Source organism: Phoenix dactylifera, chromosome 5 (genome assembly GCF_051530095.1).
Source record: "Phoenix dactylifera cultivar Ajwa chromosome 5, Ajwa_hap1_PhDact_Kaust_v1.1, whole genome shotgun sequence".
Taxonomy (NCBI): Eukaryota; Viridiplantae; Streptophyta; class Magnoliopsida; order Arecales; family Arecaceae; genus Phoenix; species Phoenix dactylifera.
The window spans coordinates 36,622,311-36,646,163 of NC_143194.1; the positions used below are offsets into that span (position 1 = coordinate 36,622,311).

The 23,853-nt window shown below is 39.9% G+C and overlaps 1 protein-coding gene across 1 annotated transcript; it reads left to right on the plus strand.

Moving 5' to 3' along the window:
• Positions 1-882: 882 nt before the first annotated feature.
• On the plus strand, positions 883-5,279 carry LOC103702073 (basic helix-loop-helix (bHLH) DNA-binding family protein). Its single transcript, XM_088722687.2, has 8 exons — positions 883-1,039; positions 1,139-1,264; positions 1,370-1,475; positions 1,583-1,597; positions 1,695-1,757; positions 1,871-2,515; positions 3,033-3,404; positions 4,622-5,279. Exons 1-8 carry the CDS (start codon positions 924-926, stop codon positions 4,709-4,711), a joined length of 1,533 nt encoding a protein of 510 aa, XP_088578813.1. The 5' UTR covers positions 883-923; the 3' UTR covers positions 4,712-5,279.
• Positions 5,280-23,853: the final 18,574 nt, after the last annotated feature.

The following is a 23,853-nucleotide window of genomic DNA, read 5'->3' on the forward strand; positions in this document are numbered from 1 at the left end:
CTTCGCAATGCCAACTTTCCGACGGCGCTTGTTTTCTTTTCTTTTTTTCTTTTTTTTTTCTTTTATAATATGGCTATGACGGCCGACTCATATTTGACAAGTATAAATATACCCAATAAAATCAAAAAAATAAAATATCTCGAAGTGTCCATAATAATACATGCAAAAATTTATGCACTTAAAATGCATGCAACATCTAAAGGATAAAGCGATGGCGACATTCGCTCAACAGATGCAAAAGCGAAAGTGCAATTTGGGTGAATTGGTCCAAATAAGGAGCCAAGCACTTACATGAAGGAGAAAAAGAAGAAAATACCAACCTGCACAAGTTTCCATCCAAGGAGATCCCAGAATGAGTTGGGCTAGGACAAGCTGGATTTGGTTGGTTAGAATTGGTTTTGACTGAGTTGCCTACGATAGATAATTTTTTTCATTATATTTGGAGCCCTTAGTTATTAACACGTACAGCACATGTTTGTGATTGCCCAAAACCCAGCCCAAGTTGCTTCGATTTGATAATTATTAACCTAGAAATCAATTTAAATTAGCGAGATGTCGATGCTATCAGACTGAAACAACAGGCGGTCCGGGTTAGGTTTGTCTTATCCTAGACCAAGTTGCATCTCTCTCTCCCTCTCTCCTAACTGCTTCCTATTTTGACCCCTTTTCAAACCCTCGCGCGCGAAGACTTTGAACGACTACTTTTCTTCCTCTGAATGTTTCTGGCTGCCCGATGCTCGCTACTTTTCAATCTTTCCACCCGAAATCTCTCACTTTCTTCCCCTCTTTCTTTCTCTCTCTCGTGTCCGATCCCACCTGCTCCAAGATAACACACATAAACCATAAGAACCCGAGCCGGATAGAATATAGATGGCAACGACACCTCCAAAGCTGAGGGCTATACGGCTCGCCCTATCTCACTCATGGACTCGGTCTTTCTCCTTAGCGCCGATGACCGCCGGCGCTTCCTCCAGAGCGCGGCACGGATCCTCGGATGCTCGTATATCTGCCTGTGGACTGCGCTTCCCCGCCAATCCAAGTATGTCACCCTCTCCTCTCCTCTTTCCGTCGTCTTTCTTCCCTCTAAAACCATCTGTCCTCTTTACCACTTAATTCTTGGTGCCACCACTTCAATCAGCCACTTGGCCTCCATCGATGGATGGCATCGCGAGGACGACAGCAGCCACCCAAGCTCCTCGTCGGGCAGCCTCTCCCGGAGGCTCTTCGAGGCCTACCGGAATTTGCGTTTCAGCATCGACAGCGGGTGCGTACGTTAAAAGTCCCTGAAAGGAAGCTATGTATAAATATGCGTTGCTTGATGCATATGTTCCGTTTTGTTGATACGGGTTTTGATTTTTTCTGTTTCAAGTTGTGTCCCTGGGTCGGCCTACAAGGAAGGGATCCCATACATCGAGCTAGGGGAGTCGGAGCTAATGAACTCGGCTTCGATGCAAATCCAGCGGCGGTTTTACCAGGTAAAGGATGCAGTAAGCGAGGAGAGATGGAATACTCCTTGCGCTTTCTATCGCATTTGCTTATTATGGAGATGCTTACTTTGGCTATGTCTTCAATATTGTTTCAGGAAGCCAGAATTAAGGTTTGTACTTAATACTAGAGTCACGAGCTGTTATTTTTGTTGAAACTTGAAGAAAAGAATATAATCCACCAATGGAATGGACTGCTGTTTTCAACAGACAGCTATTTTTATGGGATGCAGCAGCGGGGAGATTGAATTAGGGATGACCATGTCAGATATTGTAAGCAACTTTAGCTCACGTTTTATCATGGATGGATTGTGATACCATGCATCATTTTGATCTCCAATTTAATATCAGTTGTATATATTATTCTAAATGGATTTTCGGGGCAGATGTACGCGCAAACGAACATCCAGCATGTGTTTTCCGAAGATTTTGTTCAACACTCCCTCTTAGGGGACCCATTCCCGGCACCCGACCAGAGTAAGCCCTCATCGTCGTCCTCGTCGCTTCGATCTTTGTCGGTGGGAAGTCCAGAGTACTCGGGCGCTCCTTTCATGCCGGAGATGACTGGAGAGCAAGCGCTAGTGGTTCCACCGCACCAAATGACCATGCAAGCCTATGCTCGGTACCGAGATGTCCAGCTTCCAACCCCTGCAAGTGATGATGCAGCACTCACGAGAGCAATGCTTGCTGTTCTCTCTACACCTTCTTCTTCTTCTCCATTGTTCTACCAGTCTCTACGCCAGGATCAAGCCCAGCACAGCCCAAGAAGCCGTCCAGTGGGGTCATTTCAGGCATATAATCCAGCTTTTGCTCCAATACTCGAACCCCAGGCAGCAGTGCATGGCCAGAAGATGGTGAAAACGGCAATCTCTATCCTGAGAAGGATACATCATATGAGATATCAAACTCGTATGCAGGAGGTACGGCCGACAAGCAACCAGTTGCACCATATGATATCTGAGCGCAGGCGCCGAGAGAAGCTTAATGAGAGTTTTCATGCACTAAGAATGTTACTACCACCAAGTTCTAAGGTATGCAGTGTCAAGCAAGTTTAATCATATAAAAGCAACCTTAATTCCTTAACAAGTATTGAATTCAACCATGCAGGCTGCATATTCATAATTAAATCTCATATTTCATGTTTGCTTTTCCCATCTGTTGATCACAACCCGATCAGTAGAACAATTAATGTTTCTTGTTAGACAAGAACTAGGGGATATGATCCATAATTCAGTTTGATATTCGTTTCATGTTTGTTCTGCCTATAAGCAACAGCTTTATCAGTAGCAGAAACAGTATTGTTGCGAAGAAGTACGGGATTGAAGCCCGTTTTAAGAACCATTGAGAATAACTTCTTTCCATTAAAAAAAACCCTTGACATGCATTTTTCATTCACTGACATTGTAGGCTTTTAGTTTATATTCAGCCTCACATTTTATACTTGTTATAATTATTTGTGACAGCTTGATTAGTAGAAGAATAGTACAACAAGAAGTTATCAGATGAACAATCTCTTGACATTTTCTTTCTTTTTTTTCCGTGAAACAGAAGGACAAGGCATCAGTGCTTTCCAACACAAGGGAGTATGTAAATACTTTGAAAGCTCAAATCTCTGAGCTTGAAGAGAGAAACCGAATGCTAGAAATGCAACTTCAGCCTGCTGTTGATATTAAAGAAGTTGGTGATTCAACAGAAAGAGTAGAAGTTCAGATAACAAGGGCCTCCGAATCAACATCAGAAGCCCAAAGAATGAACCTTATAATTACAGTTAGGGTAGAATGTAATATGATAGATTTAGTTCTCCGCATAGTGGAACGCCTGAAAGAGATGGGAAATATCAGCTTGGTGTCAGTGGAGGCAAGCTCAGGTTCACCACAGACGAATTCATTTGCACGCTCAAATTTCACACTACAAGTTCAGGTACGGAATATAGTTTCAAATGTTCATCGTTTATTTGATGATATTAATTTGGAATTGCTGCCAAATAATATTCCTTGTGATATTATGCTAAAAAGATTTTGATGAACTACAAGTTGGACGATTTTTATTGCGCTTCCAAATATTCTACTTTAAAATTTTGACATATTAACCAGATATTCAGTTCAAATTGCAATCTAAAGAAATTCATGTTTGTAAGAGTTTATGCCTAAACTTCTCTGCAAAGTGGGGAAAGATCCCTAAATTAATTTTTGTGGATTATAATGGAAACAAGTTGGTAAAGATGGAATCTTAGCATTTCAACAAACTAAAGAAAGTTTTTCTTATAAAAAAGACAGAAGCTTTTATATTTAGAAATGTGATCTCAAGAAAATTATGTTTCTAACAGCAAAAACCTGAACTATACCTCATTCCTTGCAGTCCAATTGTTTTGTTTTGTTAATAACCCTTCCAAAAAGAAAGGATATGAAGCAGGGAACAAAGCAAGGGCAAGGACCTTTGCCTTTTTTTCTTTTTAAGGCAAGGAATAAAATGTTCTAAAGCATTCAGGATAAAGTTTATAAACAGAATTTATGCAAGGCTAAAAGCAACGCTCCAGAGTATCAGGAAATTTTTAGGTGCGCCCTCTTCATGAAGGCTTTTCAACTTTTTAGAATTCCCTTTGTATCCTATAGTGAATGGCTGTCAATGGCTGGGTCAATAGGAAACATCTATAACTCGTACAACAAATTTGACTGCCATACCAAATGTTTGAGCCAATGGGCGGAGTTAGAACAGCTCGGTCAATTTCTTCCTCCTGTACATGTAACATATAATCCCGTCAACCGCGTCAATTTTTAATTGAAATTAAAGACATCTAATGTGATCTTTAATTCGATCTTTTAATCAGTCCAATGGATTTTGTAAGTTTTATGCTCGCCAACCTCAAGACCACCTGATCTGTCCGGCTGTCAAACTAATAACCAAACTCCACGAATATTAATTGATACGTTTTAGGCTCATTCAGCCACAAAGTTGTTTTGATTTAAGAACTGATGATGACCGGACCAACTTCCCATGACTAAATATAATATTATAATATATCTTCATATACTTTGTAGCCCGGAAGACGCAAGAAGTTTCCTTTGTAGTTATCAAGGCTTCGTCAACTTGATATTAATAAAATATTAATACGGAGGGTGCTGCTATTGATGTCACAGGCCAGTAATTGGGAGGAGGAGTCGTTCAAAGAAGCCGTGAAGAGGGTGGTTGACGGTGTGGTGGCGCCACCAGCAACCACGACTCCCTGACCTTCCTTCTCCAGAGGTTGGCTCCAACTACATGAATGACCACACGACATCCAGTTCTATTCAAAGATGGCAAAATCTAGACGAAGAAGCGAATGGATTCTTGGATTCTCAAATTCGATGGAGAAGGCTGGTTGTCCTTTTGGTGGCTCAACCTCATTGACCACAGTTTGCATGGGTCTGAACGTAGCTCTCCCCAGGGATATACCATAGCAGGATGCAGTGAAGGATGGAGAACTCCCCTTAGTTTTAATCTCCATCTACTGCCTACAATTTTGTTCTTTTAAATTAACACGTGAGTTATTTGGGTGTTGTCAGTATAAGAATTTTGATGTAGTTTGGTGATTAAATTTTTGCTGTTTACGTAAAATGACCTCGAGACGGCGGCTTTGACTGACCAATAGAACTAGATTTTTTTTTTTTTTTTTTTTGTAATCACTTTAATTTGTTCCAACAGGCTTGTGGACTACTTTTTAGTGTGAGATTTAGCATGCCGTTTGGGGACCAAATCTTGTTGTTTAAGTAAAAGAGGCCTTCCGACGGCAAATTTGACCGACCACTGGTAACTTATATTGGGTAATAATCAGTTTATTCTTTTGGGTTATCTCTTCATTTGTGGATCATGCTTCCTCTACCCGATGCGTCACCTTTCTCTATCCCTAGTCAACATCATGGAGAGAATATTTAGAAAATCAAATCGCTGATGCGGTATGGCAGCCAATAAGATCTGGTGAATATTACTTTGTAATATTTCTCTTCTGCCTCATATAAGACGTGTTTATCTCTCTCACCGTGAGGAGAGGACCCATCGGGCGTGTGTATAGTCCCATATTGATTATTTACTAGGTAGATCTTGGATACTTATACAGGATTGAGAAACTCAAAAAATACCTTTTGGCTAATTTTTTTTGAATGAGGTCCTGAGTTATTACAAATGGTATTAGAGCAAATCCAACCCATGACCTATGTAGATTAGAGAATATTGCAGTATAGGTTTATTTAAGTTGATCATGAGCTGGTCATGGTGTTTATGATTGGATTTGGATTCTTGGTTTGGTGAGAACGCTAAAGCTTAAATGGGGGGAATATGTGAGGATCCATGCGGATGTGTATTTAATCCCATATCGATTATTTGCTGGATAGATCTTGAGTACTTGTACAGGATCAAGAAACTCAAAAATTACCTTTTGCATAGCCTTTTTGAATGAGGCATGAGTTGTTCAATGACACAATCTGTAAAGTTTGGTATATTAGCAGGATTATAATGGTTGAAAGAGCAGAAAAAATTACTATGCTCAGAAAAATTAATTTTGTGTTCCGACAAAAATAAAATGTGGTTGTGGTTAACTGATTTCTTATTAGACCATCAAGTTTAACACTCGCCACCAATCGTTAATATATTCTTAGGTCTTCATAGCTTAATTCATGAAGTTTTATATGAATAAAAAATTTTGCAGATTATGGCATAGTGTTGATAACATGATGTTTACGGTTGCAAATTCACTTCCATCTTGATTTTTTTTGCATCTTCCATTCTTTATCTTGGAAAAGTCAATTCATATTACCTCATTGCTTTTCTAAGGTCATGATTCATAGGCATCCACTTGAGATATATGAAAAGTTTCGCGTAGGTGTCACATCATTTACCACTATTTGCAGGAAATTCTAACACACTACATGTAGACGGATTTTATAGTTGAAAATGAGTTCCTGGCTGCCACGTAGCACGTATCCAAGCTATAGAACATGAACCACGATGCCCCGCTTGATGTCTGCCATCAAAAGATGGACAACCATCAAACAAAATATACTATATATAACATGCAAATTTCTTTTTTTTGATGGCCATCTATTTTTTGATGGCCACCATTGAGTGATGCACATGCTTTATCGTAGAAACAGAACATTGCAGAGGATCTATGCTCATAGAAAATTTCTATATCCTGAATTGTAACAGATCTACTATCTAGAAATACACTATCCTTACTCAGACGATCAATAATCCTACATCAAGCAACTTCGAACTTCAAAACACCAATCTTCCAGAAAAACTAATCCTCTTCGTGGCTAAATAAAAACTCTACAGACTCGTTTGGTTCGCAAATTTTTTTTTCCTCACTAAAATATTTTTTTTGAAAAGATTTCTACAGATATGATGCTTAGAAAAATGGTTTTAGTATATTTGGTTGATTATGAAAAAGTGGCACATCCTAGATGGCTTATATTTTGTTGATTATCTATTTTTCTAAAATGGATGAAATACCTATTATACCCTTAATAAAGAAAATGACTTTATTTATAGATTCTGATAGCTTAAGCGTACCTTTAGAAAGAAAAGACCCTAATTCTCAATCGGTGGAAAAGTAGCTTTTTCATGTCTTCCATGAATTTTTTTATAAAATATAAAAATCTTATTTTCATGAGAATGTTATTTTTTATTTCTCGTGTTTAAAAATATTAAAAAAATATAATCAAGAAATAATGATGTCGCAAACCTTTTTTTCCTCTTTGCGTAATTAAATAGAATATCACTCACCAAACAATAATAATCTCTACAATCTACTCAAGCAATTAACAAGAAAAATAATCAAGTAATCTGCACCCAAGAGGCAACACAATTTTATTAAAAAACATCCTTTGATTGGAATAATTTTAACATGAAATATCCTTTGATTAAAAGAAAAAAACTATGAGACTTAGTCCAGCCAAAAACTTCTACTATTTAGAATAATAGGATTACAATAGATTCTCTCTAGTTCAACTAAAGGCTTCACAAACATCAACAAGATTTAATTTTAGCTTTCACAACAAGAACATTCATCACTAATAAGACATATTTCAACAATAAACAACAAAATAGAGGTTGGATCTCACTAAGTATTAATACTTGGAATAATAAATAGAAAAGACTTTTCAAAGATCTAAACTGTTCAATCTATAACTCTTAATATCAGCAATAATATACTGAAATTTTAGCCAAATCTAGATAAAATTAACTATTCGATCATCCGATAAACCAACATCTTTTTTTTCTTTGTTTTTTTCTTTCTGTTTTTAGCAGAGCCATGTTTCTTTGCAATTACCTCACCCAAGCCCGTGGTTCCTTTTTTTATCCTATTTTTTTTAATATTAAATAAGATTGGTCTCACATAAGGAGAAACCACACCAACAAAAAAAATTCTAACTAAATATGACATATTTTTTTTATTCCTTTTTTTTAGCGAGCCAAATAAGTCCGGTAACCACTGAGGTGGTAGCACGATTGAAACGGAATTAAGATTTTACCGAAGTGGCCCAAGTTCGAAACACGCGGGCATCGATAAATACGGAGACCGGATGCCCCCAGCCTGTTTTGTCCGGTGGAGTCGCCATCTGGTTTGCCGGTACTTAAGTGGTGCTAGCTTGCCTACCCATATCGAACATTCTCTAGTGGAAAGGGGGTCCAGTGAGGGTTGCTACGTGGGTGAGATCCTCCTCACCCCTTCCTTTTGTTTTCCTAAGCAAAATAATAATAATAAAAAAGGACGAAAGAACCACAGACACGTATGCGCGCACATTCAGCGATGGAAAACTACATGGATGGGTTCCCAGAAATTATCGGTGGGGCCAAGCGTAGCCTAGACTTCACTTGAGGATAGTTGGCAGGCTTTAATTGGCTTTCTCGAGAGCCAACTGGCCCAGAGATCCTAGATTTCCAAGGCCATCTTGGAAATGCTCTCAAGTCACTGATTTAAAAGTCAACTGTTCGGATTCGTCCCTTAAGGAATGAGCTGGGGTTCAACTCAAGAAGAAAATATTAGATCTGTGATTGGTCAATCAAGCGAAACGTCGCTGGAATCATCGTAGAAGTTGTAAACATCTTTGAAAAACCCTAGAGAAAATGTCAAATGGGAACGCGCATCGACGTGACCTTCTCTTAAGTCCACTTACTTCGTTTTCAGTGCAAGACTTGGCGAAAATACGGACAAGAGAGCGGGGCCAGTACGCTGTCGGAAGGCCGAGGGAACTGTAAACTGATGAGCTGTCTCCTCCGAGGCAGCAGCATCGTTTCTGCTACTTTTCCATTGTCAGTTGTCGAGAAAGTTGATTAAGAGGCCCTAACAGAGTCCCGATATAAGATGCATGGAGACAAATTGTTGCAACCTCGATCTAAAATAGCAGGTAAAGATTCACATCATCGCATATTCTTAAAAAACTCTTCCAATAAATATTCAAAACATTCCATCATAATATCATAATTAAACAGTAAAAATAATTTAAATAATAATATTTAAATTTTAATTAAATAATAAAATTAAAAATCTTACAAAATCAATAATATTTCAAAATCTTGTATCAGCTCTAAAACAAAATGTAGTCTTAATATAAAAATGCGAAAATCTTCTCTCTAATCTCTTTCCTATAATAAATCTCTAAGTCGAACTAATTCTTTAGATATGTAAAAACAGTAAGAAATCGTATAATGAGTTAAATAGCCCAATAAGCAACAAACACTTAAGTTAGATAAATCAAGCAATAAAATAATAATATACAAAAATTAAGCATGTAAAATATAAAATTCAAAACCATATCAATACGCTATCCAGTCATTTTAAAAATTCAAATCTTATTTCATAAATCAATTATTTTTCAAATTATCAAGTTCATCTCGACAACCATGAATTATGACCATATTTACACCATGTGGCTAGGCCAGAATATAAGCTCATAAAAGTGCCAACGTATAACCTCCGCTACTAAGGTATCAATATGCTAACGTATAACCCCAGTTAACGAGGTGTCGATTTGCCAACATATAACCTCCACTTGCAAGGTGTCGATATACCGGCGAATAATAGCCACAAGCAGGGTGTCGATATGCCAACGAATAACCTCCACTAATACAGTATCGATATATCAGCGAATAATCCCCACTTGCAGAGTGTTGATATATCAGTGAATAACTCCCACTAACAGGGTATTGATATACCAGCAAATAATCTCCATTAGTAGGTATCGATACATAGTTTGCCTACGAGTCTAAATCTATTTCGAAGCAAAATTTATTTTCTCATATTTAGTATTCCAAATGGTAAGATACATAAAATCATACGATATTGAAATCAATCGAGAATAATTCATATCAAAATCAATACATTTAATTAAGAATCATACAATATTCTAGAAAGAGGCATATATAACAATAAAACACCATGATTCAAATTCATAAATCAAGAATAATTTGATTCGAAAAATATTTATAATTTTTTGATAAATTTATAAAAAGGGTTACATTACTTACCTTACGAATGCAATTAAACTAAAGGATCTAATTAATTCTAAAAATTCTTCTCAGCGCCTAATATTCCAAAAATTATATTTTTTATTAGAATTTCATCATAATTATTTTAAAAATAAAAATCTTAAATTTTAAGGTGATTTCACTGAATCATGCTTGGATTAGGACACAAATGGTTCAACAGAGATCGAGGCTGATCAAATCTAACAGTGTTTAGTAAGGACCAAGATGGGGGCTGTTATGTCGCCCATGAATCCTGGATTTAAGACCATTTACTAAGGTCGATCCAAAAAATCATCGAAAAGCATTCTTACAGGATCCAACAATTCTAGAGAGAGAAAGTCCAGATAGAAAGAGAAATAAGAGAGAGAAAGCATGGGAAAGAGAGAAAAGAAGAGAGAAGAAAGAAAACAAGCTTCTACCTCTCTAACTAAGGAAGAGGAAGGAAGAGCGTGGTCGTAGGTGGTGCTTGAGGTTAGGTATCGACAGTCGGCCAACAAGTGGCCAGCTTCAACTGGTGGTCGGAGGCAATTTACAGCTGGTAGCACCAAATCTACTCAAAACAGAGGTTCTGACTCCTTTAACCATGGAAATCGAGCATCCCAATGGCTGGAGCTCTAGACATGGTATCCCAGTGGCTGGAGGAAGTGCCCGACAATGAGCACCGGCAGTTGAAATTGCCGAATTCAAGAAAGACATGGGTCAGTCTACCGAAAAAGAGGAAAACAACGCGTTGCTTTTTCTCAGTCAAATTTCAGCAATCACCAGCCAAAATTGAGATTCAAATAGTCCGAAAGTAGGAGGAGATGAGTAAATTGAAGATGGTCGAGCCCTTATCTGGTTTCTGGCAATGTTTAGACACGGCGGCAATGCGAATGACATTCAGTGTTTGAAGAGAAAAAAATGATGAAATCTCCAGTGAAGAGCTCTGATTGAGGTTAGACCTCTGGTGGTAGGATGAGAAGGATTGAGAAGAGTTATACAGAGTGGAGACTAAGGTTTCTTAGTCTCCGATACAGTCCAAGGAGGACTAGTCCTCTGTCGTGCTCAACCAAGGCTTTACCTAGGTTTTGATTCGAAGAGGCCTTCGGGCGGCGTTTGGATGTTGGATCGAGCCAACAGGTCAGCCTACTGAGGCTGGGCCTCGCACAAATGCTACAAATAGGTAAGAAAGTAGAGCTGGATAGAATCACATATCTCTGGCAACAATATTTGATGCAAAACAAATAAAGATGCCAAGTGTAAATAATTATTTTTATTTCAAAATTATATATATATATATACACACGCGCGCGCCCTCCCCATGGATCCACGCACAACTCTGTTTTGCTGACGGACACACTTGTGAATTAAGGGCTTAGCGTCCAAATCCTCTGCAAATCCAATTGTTTGCTGGGAGTGGATAGATTAACTGGGTAATCTGTAAAGTATTGGCACATACTTGTGTAATGTCCGAATTAGTCGTTATTCAGAGTTCATAATAATTACTTAATTAATTCCAAATCATTTAAACCTGGATACCAAGCACAAGCCGGCTCTCGTAGTCACTTCATGTGGGTCTCGCTCATAAACCAAGGGCTTATATAATGTCAGGATGTCAATCCTCCACGACCCCGTCTTGGTCTGATTCAGCTAGAAGTGGATGATTCGGCAGAAGGAGGAAAAATTTCTTCACCTTCATTACAAATAGGGCTCGTTTGGTTCGCAGGAAGCAATTTTTCTCCTAGAAATATGATTCCTAGGAAACAGATTCCTAGGAAGAGAATGCCTAGGAAAGTACTTTTGGCATGTTTGGTTGACCATGGAAAAGTGACAAATTTCCATATGTTTGGTTGACTATCCACTTTCCTGAAAAAGTTATGTATAATTCCTATTATGCCCTTAATAAAAATTAAGTCTTTAATGCCTCTTTAATGCTTCTTTAATGCTGAAGGGTCTTTTTTGAAAAAAAAAATGGAGTGATTCCCACCTCATGGGAAAGTAACTTCCCATTTTTCTCATGGGAAAGACTTTCCCATGAAATGTGGGAATCATATTCCCATGGAAATACAACTTTTCCGTCTCTCTCCTTTGAAAACTCCAACCAAACAAAAGGCATCTCATTACTTTCCCGTTGACCACACTTTCCCCTCTTCTTTTTCCGCGAACCAAACGAGCCCATAAAAATCAAGCGTCTAAAATGGGTCACCTTCAAAGCATATTTATCACGCTCATTTCCAAAACATCTATATCTCAGATCCAATCATAGCTCCTTTTTGGTAGGCACTCGGCGTCGGTCTCGCTGATAAATAAAGGGTACAAATAATGCGGGTTGCGAATCCTCTAAAACACTAGTTGTCACCTAAGTCAGCCTAGAGTGAATGTTTTCACACGAGAAAAACTATGAGTCTTTATCAGGAATACTAGTTTTAGGTCTGTTAAATCCTACTGTCACGACCCCCGCCCCATTCCCGGCGGGCCGCCGCGACGGTCCTAGGGTGCGGGTAGGCATAAGGCCACCAGCCACCGCGTAGAACCCTACTACCTATCAATCATCAATAAATCTTGAAAAAATTTGGCATGATGCATGCACAAAATGATCACTTTTCCTATAGTGACCTGTCAGGATTATCTCAATACATACAACACACTACCTGTCAGAGCAGCAATCACATAATCTGTCACATAATAAACCTGGACAATATATAGCAATACATCATCTTAGGCATATAACTCATCTGCACACATATATATATACCTGCTTCCTAATCCATCCATGGTCAAACCCATATCCACAACAGGATCTATGATTGTAACTATGCACTATATACAATAGAAGGTTTATAATACACCAAAAGGTATAAACCTCTATCTACATTATACTATACTATGGAGCGGCACAGCTAGCATGCAACCACTAATCTTGCTCTTCTCTATACAATACCTGCCCTGCAATCAAAAACACCAATCTGGGGAGTGAGTATATAAATACTCAGTGAGTGGAGTAGAGAGTACTATGCACATGAGACCAGATATAATCATGGCTCGAGATGAAATCTCAAGATCAATAACAAGATGAACATGAACTCAACATAGAGAATATAGAGTAAATCATCAATATCACCACAATCAATATCAACTCATCTGAAGCATATATGGAATAATCAAGTAAACATATATGCTACTCATGAATATGCTCAACAGATCATAATGCTGGAACATACAAATTAGGTGTCAATATGCTGAAATCATCACTAGACAGCTGTCGGGAGGTGGGTTTTACGCCCCAGGCGAACTAGCAACAACTCCCTACTGTCACATGCATATGCAGGATAAGACACCATATCGATAACATAAATGCTAGACAGCTATCGGGAGGTGGGTTTTACGCCCCAGGCGAACCAGCAACAACTCCCTACTGTCACATGCATATGCAGGATAAGACACCACACTGATCATATAAATGCCGGCCAGTATCCAGAACAGAAATCCATCTCACATCTACATACTAAACGGCACCTCGCGGGAATTCTACATCCGCGGAAAGCCATACTGCACCTCGCGGGGTCTTACTATGCCCGGCGGCAAGCAGAATATAAGTCGTAGGACCGGCCGATCCTACGCCTAGGGCCGTGTCCCCCCCTAGGAAGGGACTGGGCTCCGCCCGCCCAGAAGGCTACTATGTGCACAAAGGCCGATGTTCAACCCCATCGACTATAGGTGTCCTGCAGATACTGCCAAGCCATGCATAAATGCCATAATGCACCCTCCCAATACTCTACTAAAAAGGAGTATGATCAAGACTACCACTCACTCGATCATGACCCAATCATAAACTAACATCAGGGTTAGGAGTGAGGGTCAAGGAAGTGCAATACAACTCAATATACCACTAAGAAGGCTCTACAAATCTTTGAAATGGAGGAAATGAAATCAATTTACAAAAGAAGTTATTTCACAATTTGGAACCAATTTAATTACTCATCAACCCCTCGTAATTCCTCTCAATGTTCCCTCAAATGCATGTACAGAATAATCAAGCATGGAGAATCAAGATTATAGAGGAATCTACTACAATATCAATCAATATGCTCAAGTGGAATCAATTCACACTTGGCGACATTCATGAAAATGAATTAAGGATGCTCATAGTGCAAAGTACATGACTCCCACTCACAAGTCTTTGAAATAGATGAAATGAAATCACTTTACAAAAGATGTCATTTCCCAATTCAGATCCATCGTAATTCCTCTCAATGTTCCCTCGAATGCATGTACAGAATAATCAAGTATGGAGAACAAAATATAGAGGAATCTACAACAACAATTAATCAATAGGCTCAGGTGGAATCAAGTCACACTTGGCAACATTCATGAAAATGAATAAGGAATGCTCATGGTGCAAAGTACATGACTCCCACTCACCTGTCAATCTGGCACAGCCCTGATACGCCTCCAAGAATCTACAGCAGGCAGTGGGGAACTTCTTCCTCTTGTTCCCTAGCTTCTTGCCCAACTGTGACATGCATTTACAATACATTTAGTCTTGTATCAAGAGCTATAATCTACGTGCCAATTATAACATAGGAAACTTTAATTGATTCAACTCCCCTGTTCCCTAAATCTTTTCTTTTCTTTCTTCTTTTCCTTTTTAATTAATTAACTCACCATTTATGTGTATTAGGGACTCCTTTGCATGAGTACAAGGTCCCTTTAGCTTGATCTAGGCTTAATACTCTATTATAGCATGAAATCCCCTATTTTTCCACCCGGATGAACAGTAATCCGGACCGACGGCCGGTTACTTCATCCCGGGTTTGATCCACTTTTCAGACTCCAAATTTGATGAAATTTTTACCTAACATTCTACACTCATAGGGAATTCCAAAGAGGTAACATGCATTGCTATCGGAGGTCGTTTGACCCCCTAAATAATTCACCGAAGTTGGAACTTCGACACAGTTTTTCCGTAGTGCCGGAAAAATTTGTCAAAATCCGATTCTTCCTCTTTTAACCGCCTCTACAATCCTTATCCGACCCCTCTAGACTATATCCACCCTTTGTATAGCCTAATGTCATCAAAAGACTAGATAGGGACGGATATTTACCTTTTTCTTTTTGGAAATCGAGGTTCTTGCGTAGAGGGGAGGAGATCTACACTTTTCCCTTCAGCTGGAAGTGCAACCGAGATTCCTTTCCCTTTCTTTTTTCTTCTTCTTCTTCCTCTTCCTTTCTTCCTTTTCTTTCCTCTTCTTCTTTTTTCTTCCTCTCTGTCGCCTGAGAACTCCCTCTCCTCTCTGTTTCATGTCTGAGCCACCAAACCCTCCTAATTAAGTCACATCACACACCAAAAATTTCCATTTTGCCCCTAACACTTCAACATATCTACCGTTATGCCATTAACTTTTGATTCCTTCCAATTTTACCCTTACCACTTCAATGCATCTACAACTATGCCATTATCTTTTGATTCTTTCCTATTTTACCCCTTATATTAATTGAAAAGGACTATTCTATCCCTTTTTATATAAAAAAAAAATATTTTGGGGTTATTACATCCTCCCCCCCTTATATAAAATTCGTCCTCGAATTTAAAAGATTAAATTACCTGATTACTCAAAGGGATGAGTATATCTACTCTTCATATTCTGCTCGGTGTGGTATTGGAAATCAAATGAATTGGGAGTGTTTTACTTTCTATCTCTACCACACAGGTAGGATACACATACTTCGCTTTTATACTATCCCCTACATGTGTACTAATAGCTAAGGGAATATGCATTAATATCTTATCCTAAGCTAACTTTTTAGCAAAATAAGGGGATACAAATGAATGGGTAGCTCCAGAATCAAATAACACTCTAGCTTTAATCTTATCAATGAGGAGCATACCTGTCACAGCTGCATTTGATGCCCGTGCCTCTTGTGGATTTACCGTGAACACCCTTCCTTGCCCTCTGCCTACTGGAGCTGATGGCTGAGATGGTCCAGCACTCTGCTGTGATGTTTGTGCTTGACCTCTACCTCTGCCTACAGGCTCCCTACTACTAGGCCTGTCCATCTGCACAGAAGGATAGGATGCCAAAGACACAAACTGCTGGGTGGCACCCTGCGGGCATTCTCTGACAAAATGACCCGGCTGTCCACATCTGTAGCACACTCCCTGACCCATTCTGCATCTGCCAGGGTGCTGCTTCCCACATATGCCACATACTGGCCATGATTGGAACTTGGATTCCGTTCTGGCCATAGTGACCGGAGGACGAGGTACTGATGGCAGAAAAGTATCTTGTGATTGACCTCTTTCCCTCCATTTCCTCTTACGTGGGGCAGGTGGAACTGAGCGTACAGACTGCTCCGTCGGCCCTCCGAGAGATCTACTCCCTCAGATCTATTTCTACTGCTTTGCCCTTTCCCCATACTCATTTTTCTCTGTTCTCTTTCAGCTCTTTCCTCTTTGTTTCTGGTCTCCCACTGTTTTGCTTTATCAATTAGCCTAGACAAGGTGGGGACCTCTACTGCCAGTACTGCATTATAAAGCGGGGAAATTAGACCCCGCCTGAATCTTTCTATCCTGGCAGCTTCAGTGGGGATGATGTAAGGAGCATACTTCCCCAATCTAGTGAACTCACGAGCGTACTCAGATACGCTCATTCCGGGCATCTGCTTCAGCCTCTCAAACTGAAGAGCCCGATTCTGCCTCTCAGCCGGAGACAAAAACTCATCCATCACTGCTTGCCTGAACTCTTTCCAGGTTGGAGGATTCCTACTGTACAATCTGTCCTCCACTTGTCTCTGGTACCAGTCCCAGGCATCTTCCTTCATTGTAAGCCCTACAAGTTCTATAGCTCTTGCATCAGAACAGGGCAGTCTCCGTATCATCTTTTCAGTCTCCTCCAGGAATCTCTGAGGCTCTTCACCTTCTTCCTCCCTTAAACTCTGGGGTTCTGAGCCTAAGAAATTCTTGTACAGTAATCCCCTCATCATCTAGAGCCCGCCTGGCCAAACTTCTTGGCACAGGTACAGGAGGTGGGATGGATACTACTGACGGGGCAGAAGATTTCCCCCGAGCAATCTGCTCCCTCAGAGCCTGATTCTCCGCTAGTAACTATTTCATCAATGCATCTCTACTTCCTACCTCTCCTTGATCATCAACCCTCCGTCTATCAGCAGGAGGAGATTTTTCTCTTTGGGGCTCGACATGTGCAGAACCCGCATCCAATACTATATTTGGCTCCATCCTCTTTCCAGGACGAGCAGGTCCTCTCCTTGGAGGTATTCTTTATATCTCTCTAAAAAAGTCAAAAAGAGAGGATAATTGTTACACACTGAGTCATGATATATTTTACTGAGTTGTAAATGACTCATAAAATAACATACAGAAAAATCCTATGCTCCATAGTATAATCCTATACTTAATCCTGACTCATCCTATTGCTCTGACAGGACTCTTCTTAACCTTTGCTCTGATACCACCTCTTGTCACGACCCCCGCCCCATTCCCGGCGGGCCGCCGCGACGGTCCTAGGGTGCGGGTAGGCATAAGGCCACCAGCCACCGCGTAGAACCCTACTACCTATCAATCATCAATAAATCTTGAAAAAATTTGGCATGATGCATGCACAAAATGATCACTTTTCCTATAGTGACCTGTCAGGATTATCTCAATACATACAACACACTACCTGTCAGAGCAGCAATCACATAATCTGTCACATAATAAACCTGGACAATATATAGCAATACATCATCTTAGGCATATAACTCATCTGCACACATATATATATACCTGCTTCCTAATCCATCCATGGTCAAACCCATATCCACAACAGGATCTATGATTGTAACTATGCACTATATACAATAGAAGGTTTATAATACACCAAAAGGTATAAACCTCTATCTACATTATACTATACTATGGAGCGGCACAGCTAGCATGCAACCACTAATCTTGCTCTTCTCTATACAATACCTGCCCTGCAATCAAAAACACCAAACTGGGGAGTGAGTATATAAATACTCAGTGAGTGGAGTAGAGAGTACTATGCACATGAGACCAGATATAATCATGGCTCGAGATGAAATCTCAAGATCAATAACAAGATGAACATGAACTCAACATAGAGAATATAGAGTAAATCATCAATATCACCACAATCAATATCAACTCATCTGAAGCATATATGGAATAATCAAGTAAACATATATGCTACTCATGAATATGCTCAACAGATCATAATGCTGGAACATACAAATCAGGTGTCAATATGCTGAAATCATCACTAGACAGCTGTCGGGAGGTGGGTTTTACGCCCCAGGCGAACTAGCAACAACTCCCTACTGTCACATGCATATGCAGGATAAGACACCATATCGATAACATAAATGCTAGACAGCTATCGGGAGGTGGGTTTTACGCCCCAGGCGAACCAGCAACAACTCCCTACTGTCACATGCATATGCAGGATAAGACACCACACTGATCATATAAATGCCGGCCAGTATCCAGAACAGAAATCCATCTCACATCTACATACTAAACGGCACCTCGCGGGAATTCTACATCCGCGGAAAGCCATACTGCACCTCGCGGGGTCTTACTATGCCCGGCGGCAAGCAGAATATAAGTCGTAGGACCGGCCGATCCTACGCCTAGGGCCGTGTCCCCCCCTAGGAAGGGACTGGGCTCCGCCCGCCCAGAAGGCTACTATGTGCACAAAGGCCGATGTTCAACCCCATCGACTATAGGTGTCCTGCAGATACTGCCAAGCCATGCATAAATGCCATAATGCACCCTCCCAATACTCTACTAAAAAGGAGTATGATCAAGACTACCACTCACTCGATCATGACCCAATCATAAACTAACATCAGGGTTAGGAGTGAGGGTCAAGGAAGTGCAATACAACTCAATATACCACTAAGAAGGCTCTACAAATCTTTGAAATGGAGGAAATGAAATCAATTTACAAAAGAAGTTATTTCACAATTTGGAACCAATTTAATTACTCATCAACCCCTCGTAATTCCTCTCAATGTTCCCTCAAATGCATGTACAGAATAATCAAGCATGGAGAATCAAGATTATAGAGGAATCTACTACAATATCAATCAATATGCTCAAGTGGAATCAATTCACACTTGGCGACATTCATGAAAATGAATTAAGGATGCTCATAGTGCAAAGTACATGACTCCCACTCACAAGTCTTTGAAATAGATGAAATGAAATCACTTTACAAAAGATGTCATTTCCCAATTCAGATCCATCGTAATTCCTCTCAATGTTCCCTCGAATGCATGTACAGAATAATCAAGTATGGAGAACAAAATATAGAGGAATCTACAACAACAATTAATCAATAGGCTCAGGTGGAATCAAGTCACACTTGGCAACATTCATGAAAATGAATAAGGAATGCTCATGGTGCAAAGTACATGACTCCCACTCACCTGTCAATCTGGCACAGCCCTGATACGCCTCCAAGAATCTACAGCAGGCAGTGGGGAACTTCTTCCTCTTGTTCCCTAGCTTCTTGCCCAACTGTGACATGCATTTACAATACATTTAGTCTTGTATCAAGAGCTATAATCTACGTGCCAATTATAACATAGGAAACTTTAATTGATTCAACTCCCCTGTTCCCTAAATCTTTTCTTTTCTTTCTTCTTTTCCTTTTTAATTAATTAACTCACCATTTATGTGTATTAGGGACTCCTTTGCATGAGTACAAGGTCCCTTTAGCTTGATCTAGGCTTAATACTCTATTATAGCATGAAATCCCCTATTTTTCCACCCGGATGAACAGTAATCCGGACCGACGGCCGGTTACTTCATCCCGGGTTTGATCCACTTTTCAGACTCCAAATTTGATGAAATTTTTACCTAACATTCTACACTCATAGGGAATTCCAAAGAGGTAACATGCATTGCTATCGGAGGTCGTTTGACCCCCTAAATAATTCACCGAAGTTGGAACTTCGACACAGTTTTTCCGTAGTGCCGGAAAAATTTGTCAAAATCCGATTCTTCCTCTTTTAACCGCCTCTACAATCCTTATCCGACCCCTCTAGACTATATCCACCCTTTGTATAGCCTAATGTCATCAAAAGACTAGATAGGGACGGATATTTACCTTTTTCTTTTTGGAAATCGAGGTTCTTGCGTAGAGGGGAGGAGATCTACACTTTTCCCTTCAGCTGGAAGTGCAACCGAGATTCCTTTCCCTTTCTTTTTTCTTCTTCTTCTTCCTCTTCCTTTCTTCCTTTTCTTTCCTCTTCTTCTTTTTTCTTCCTCTCTGTCGCCTGAGAACTCCCTCTCCTCTCTGTTTCATGTCTGAGCCACCAAACCCTCCTAATTAAGTCACATCACACACCAAAAATTTCCATTTTGCCCCTAACACTTCAACATATCTACCGTTATGCCATTAACTTTTGATTCCTTCCAATTTTACCCTTACCACTTCAATGCATCTACAACTATGCCATTATCTTTTGATTCTTTCCTATTTTACCCCTTATATTAATTGAAAAGGACTATTCTATCCCTTTTTATATAAAAAAAAAATATTTTGGGGTTATTACACCTACCATGTACTCTGTAAGAAAATTAAAACATATAAATAAATCTATTTTATCCTATTAATTTAAGTTTTTGAGATAAGTGGTAATTTCAACATGGTATCAGAGCAAAGATCCTGAGTTCAAACCTTATTTTCGCACTCTTTAACTTTATTGTTAAAAAATTTCACATGTTGAGCTCGCTCATTGAAAGAAAAGTCCAGCCCACATGCGAGGGGGTGATTTCAACATACTCAAGTTGTAGGTTGGCTTATAAAGCATTCACTAGCCCCGAGCATTCCTCTTCAAAAAGTGGGTATGTGGGCGTGTTAGACCCAGTGGTTCTAGCATCATGACTCGTCGTCTGCTAAAGCTCCATAGATGAAGAAATTATACCCTACACCATATGCATCATGTCAGCAATACACTACCGGAACAAACTGAGAGGAGATCCACATGGTGGCAATATGGGACGAGTGCATGATTGATAGGGCCCGTAGGAACTGATATGCATGACTGGTATGATGCACCGCCATGTAGCGTGCAAAGTATAGTTTCTTGTAGATGAGGCATGCCTCATATTAATGCATGCATATGTATTCTAGATGAACCTAAATCTCCGTGCACTCATTTTGACCCTTTTTGAAGCCGTGCAGAATCTTAATTTCCTTGAAGAAGTAAAATTTTGTTGTCTCGGTGGCAGTTTGCCAGACTTTTCTTGTAAAACTTTATATATATCTCTTGCTATAAATTCAAATAAAAACAGTATACCACTGAGACACTTTGCAAGGGACTCGAAAGGAAAGCCGGGAAACGTTCCGTGATCCAACAACGTCCCGTAACCAAGAACCACGTATTAGGTTAGGTGTGGAACATTGGAGACAAGATTATCGCGCACGCGCAACTTCTTGAAGAAATAGCAGATCTAAAGCCTAACGGGTGTTCACATTGACCCAACCACTTCACCGCGCGCATACATGGAACCAAATTTTCCCCTCCATCATGCGTGACGTTTCCTGCGTACAACTCGCCATCAACGTATTCGTTTCATTCATTGGGTACAGATTCATCAGTGTCACAGCTTGCGGTCCTTTCTTAGGGTCCGATGCGTGGAAAAAGGTACATGAAATGAATAGATGGGTATTCCCATCTTTTCCTCCAAGTAAAGAAAGGGGACGCGGACTGGTTGGTCTCTATCACCGGAGAAAGGAATTGGTGTTGTTAAATGGGCGTCCGCTTTCCTCGAAAGTACGTGGATGCTTCTCTCAACCTTCCTCGTCTGAAGTTGGGGGCGGCACCACAGCATGGATGGGTACTATTCCTTATTTCGAAACATCCGGATCATGATTAGTAGAAACATATCCTTCCAGATCAGGCATATTTATAGAGAGGCTAACAGAGCTGCGGATGGAATGGCCTCGTATGTGACTGATCATTCCGGAAGAAGCCTTGTGGGTTGGAAAAGAGAGTTGCACAGAGCGCTGAGAGACTTGCTGTTTTTTGACTTTTATGTATGAATCATCTGTTGTAGCAAAAAAAAAACAGAAAGAGCTAGAACGAGCATGGATGAGGTACCAAGTCACTATCGTATTCTTCGGGCGAAAGAAGGACGCACCTTCGTTCGCATCCATCGACCATTGGATCATCTAATGCATAGATCTTGAAAGGCTTCATGCTTCATCATTCATCCATCTGCACAGGTCGACGGGCGTGAAGGAAACGACCGGGCTCATGCGGTCGTTGGGAGGGTCGCTTTTTTGTTGACCCTTGACCGTTTAACTTAACCAAGTATGATCTTACCCCCGCTGATCCGACCCTGCACCAGCAGCGAGCGCAGCCGGGCGCAGACGATTCAGATCTTCAGATATCCATGCGTCGGTCTTCAGATCCGATGAACTCCAGCTACTCATTATTCGCTGCTCCTGGCCTCCCTCTGGGTCCACCAGTGTGCCTCGATCCTTGAAGTATGTCGGCCCACCGGTTGCATGCACGGTTCGTGTTTCGGAGCCTGTAGGCGTTTCAGCGTCGGTTGAGCCTGCAAACTTGAAATTTGAGAAGGTTGGGGATGAGAAGTTCATCTTAATATTAGACGCGAAGGAAGCTTATGCGGAAGCTGATTACGTATTAGGAAGGTTGACATGGTCGGATCGAGTACACAATGCGAGAAGCCCCCTTGTTAATGAAGGTTGAAGGTGGGGAGATGAGATGATTGATGGATAGGGCTATCATTTTCTTTTCTTCTATGGTTAGTTTTGGGCGGTTTGGCTTCATGAACAAGGATTTTTAGATTGATATTTGACTGTACGCAGAGAAATTGCTATCAAACCTTTTTTTTTTTACTTTAATGGTGTAAAAGATATTTTGAATAAATTATAAAAAAATATCTTGAAATTAGAGATAAATTACATTTATACCCAGTAGTATAAAAAACCTATGCCAACTCTCTGAAATTTATTTTTATCCAATACTTTAATTCATAACTTAACAGAATATTAGTCAAATTATTAATTTTTAAGAGAACCCAAGTGCCATATCATAAATTATTTTTAAAATGATGAAAATGACCAAAATAATCTTGCAAAAATCTCTTTAAGGCTTACGTTTATTACACTTACACCCAATATATTGTAAAATCTATAATTATACTCAGTTAAATTGATAGCATTAGTGAAGCCATTTATCTATTATATAAAGTCAAAATTATCCTTATATGAAAATAAAGCTCCTCTTTTACTTTTCTGACTTTTCGATCTCTTCGAAGTCTTCCATCTTTAGGAGTCTTCTTCTCGTCGAGTTTGAGTGGCGAGGGTTTCTTTCTTGCTTCGCCACCCTACCATTATCATCCCTTCCCATCGAGCGACCGATGATAAGCTTTTTATTCCAACCAGCATTCAATAAAGAGCATCCTTAATTCCCGACTAGCATTCGGCAAGAAGCTTTCTTTCTTATCAAGTTTGTTTTCGCTTCCCCGCTCACCACGTCACAAAGATCGGGGATGCCAGTGTATGATTTGTTGATTCCAAGTTCTACTTGTCTAATACCGTAGACATGATTTCTTAACATTGTTGTTGTGGATGAGAATTTTTATGTCGACATATATAATTATAATGGCCCTGGCAGTCTATTATTAAAAGGATCCAAATCAATATGTGTGTGAGAACTCTTTATTTTGGAGGGTGCATCAATTGTGGTTCCATAGCCTGGCTTGGACTATGAATAGGTTGGCTTAAGCGACAAAACTTTTGATACTAGTTTTCTGCAGTACAAAATTTTAAAAGTATCCATTTGCCTAAGAGATCTAAATTGCTTTTTCTTGACACGTAGC

What these genes read in the sequence shown, in the direction of transcription:
- LOC103702073 (XM_088722687.2), top strand. Translation starts at nt 924, where the DNA reads ATGGACTCGGTCTTTCTCCTTAGCGCCGATGACCGCCGGCGCTTCCTC. An exon ending in CGTTTCAGCATCGACAGCGG is followed by an intron (nt 1,265 to 1,369) that starts GTGCGTACGTTA and finishes TTCTGTTTCAAG; the next exon opens with TTGTGTCCCTGGGTCGGCCT. An exon ending in ATTTCACACTACAAGTTCAG is followed by an intron (nt 3,405 to 4,621) that starts GTACGGAATATA and finishes TTGATGTCACAG; the next exon opens with GCCAGTAATTGGGAGGAGGA.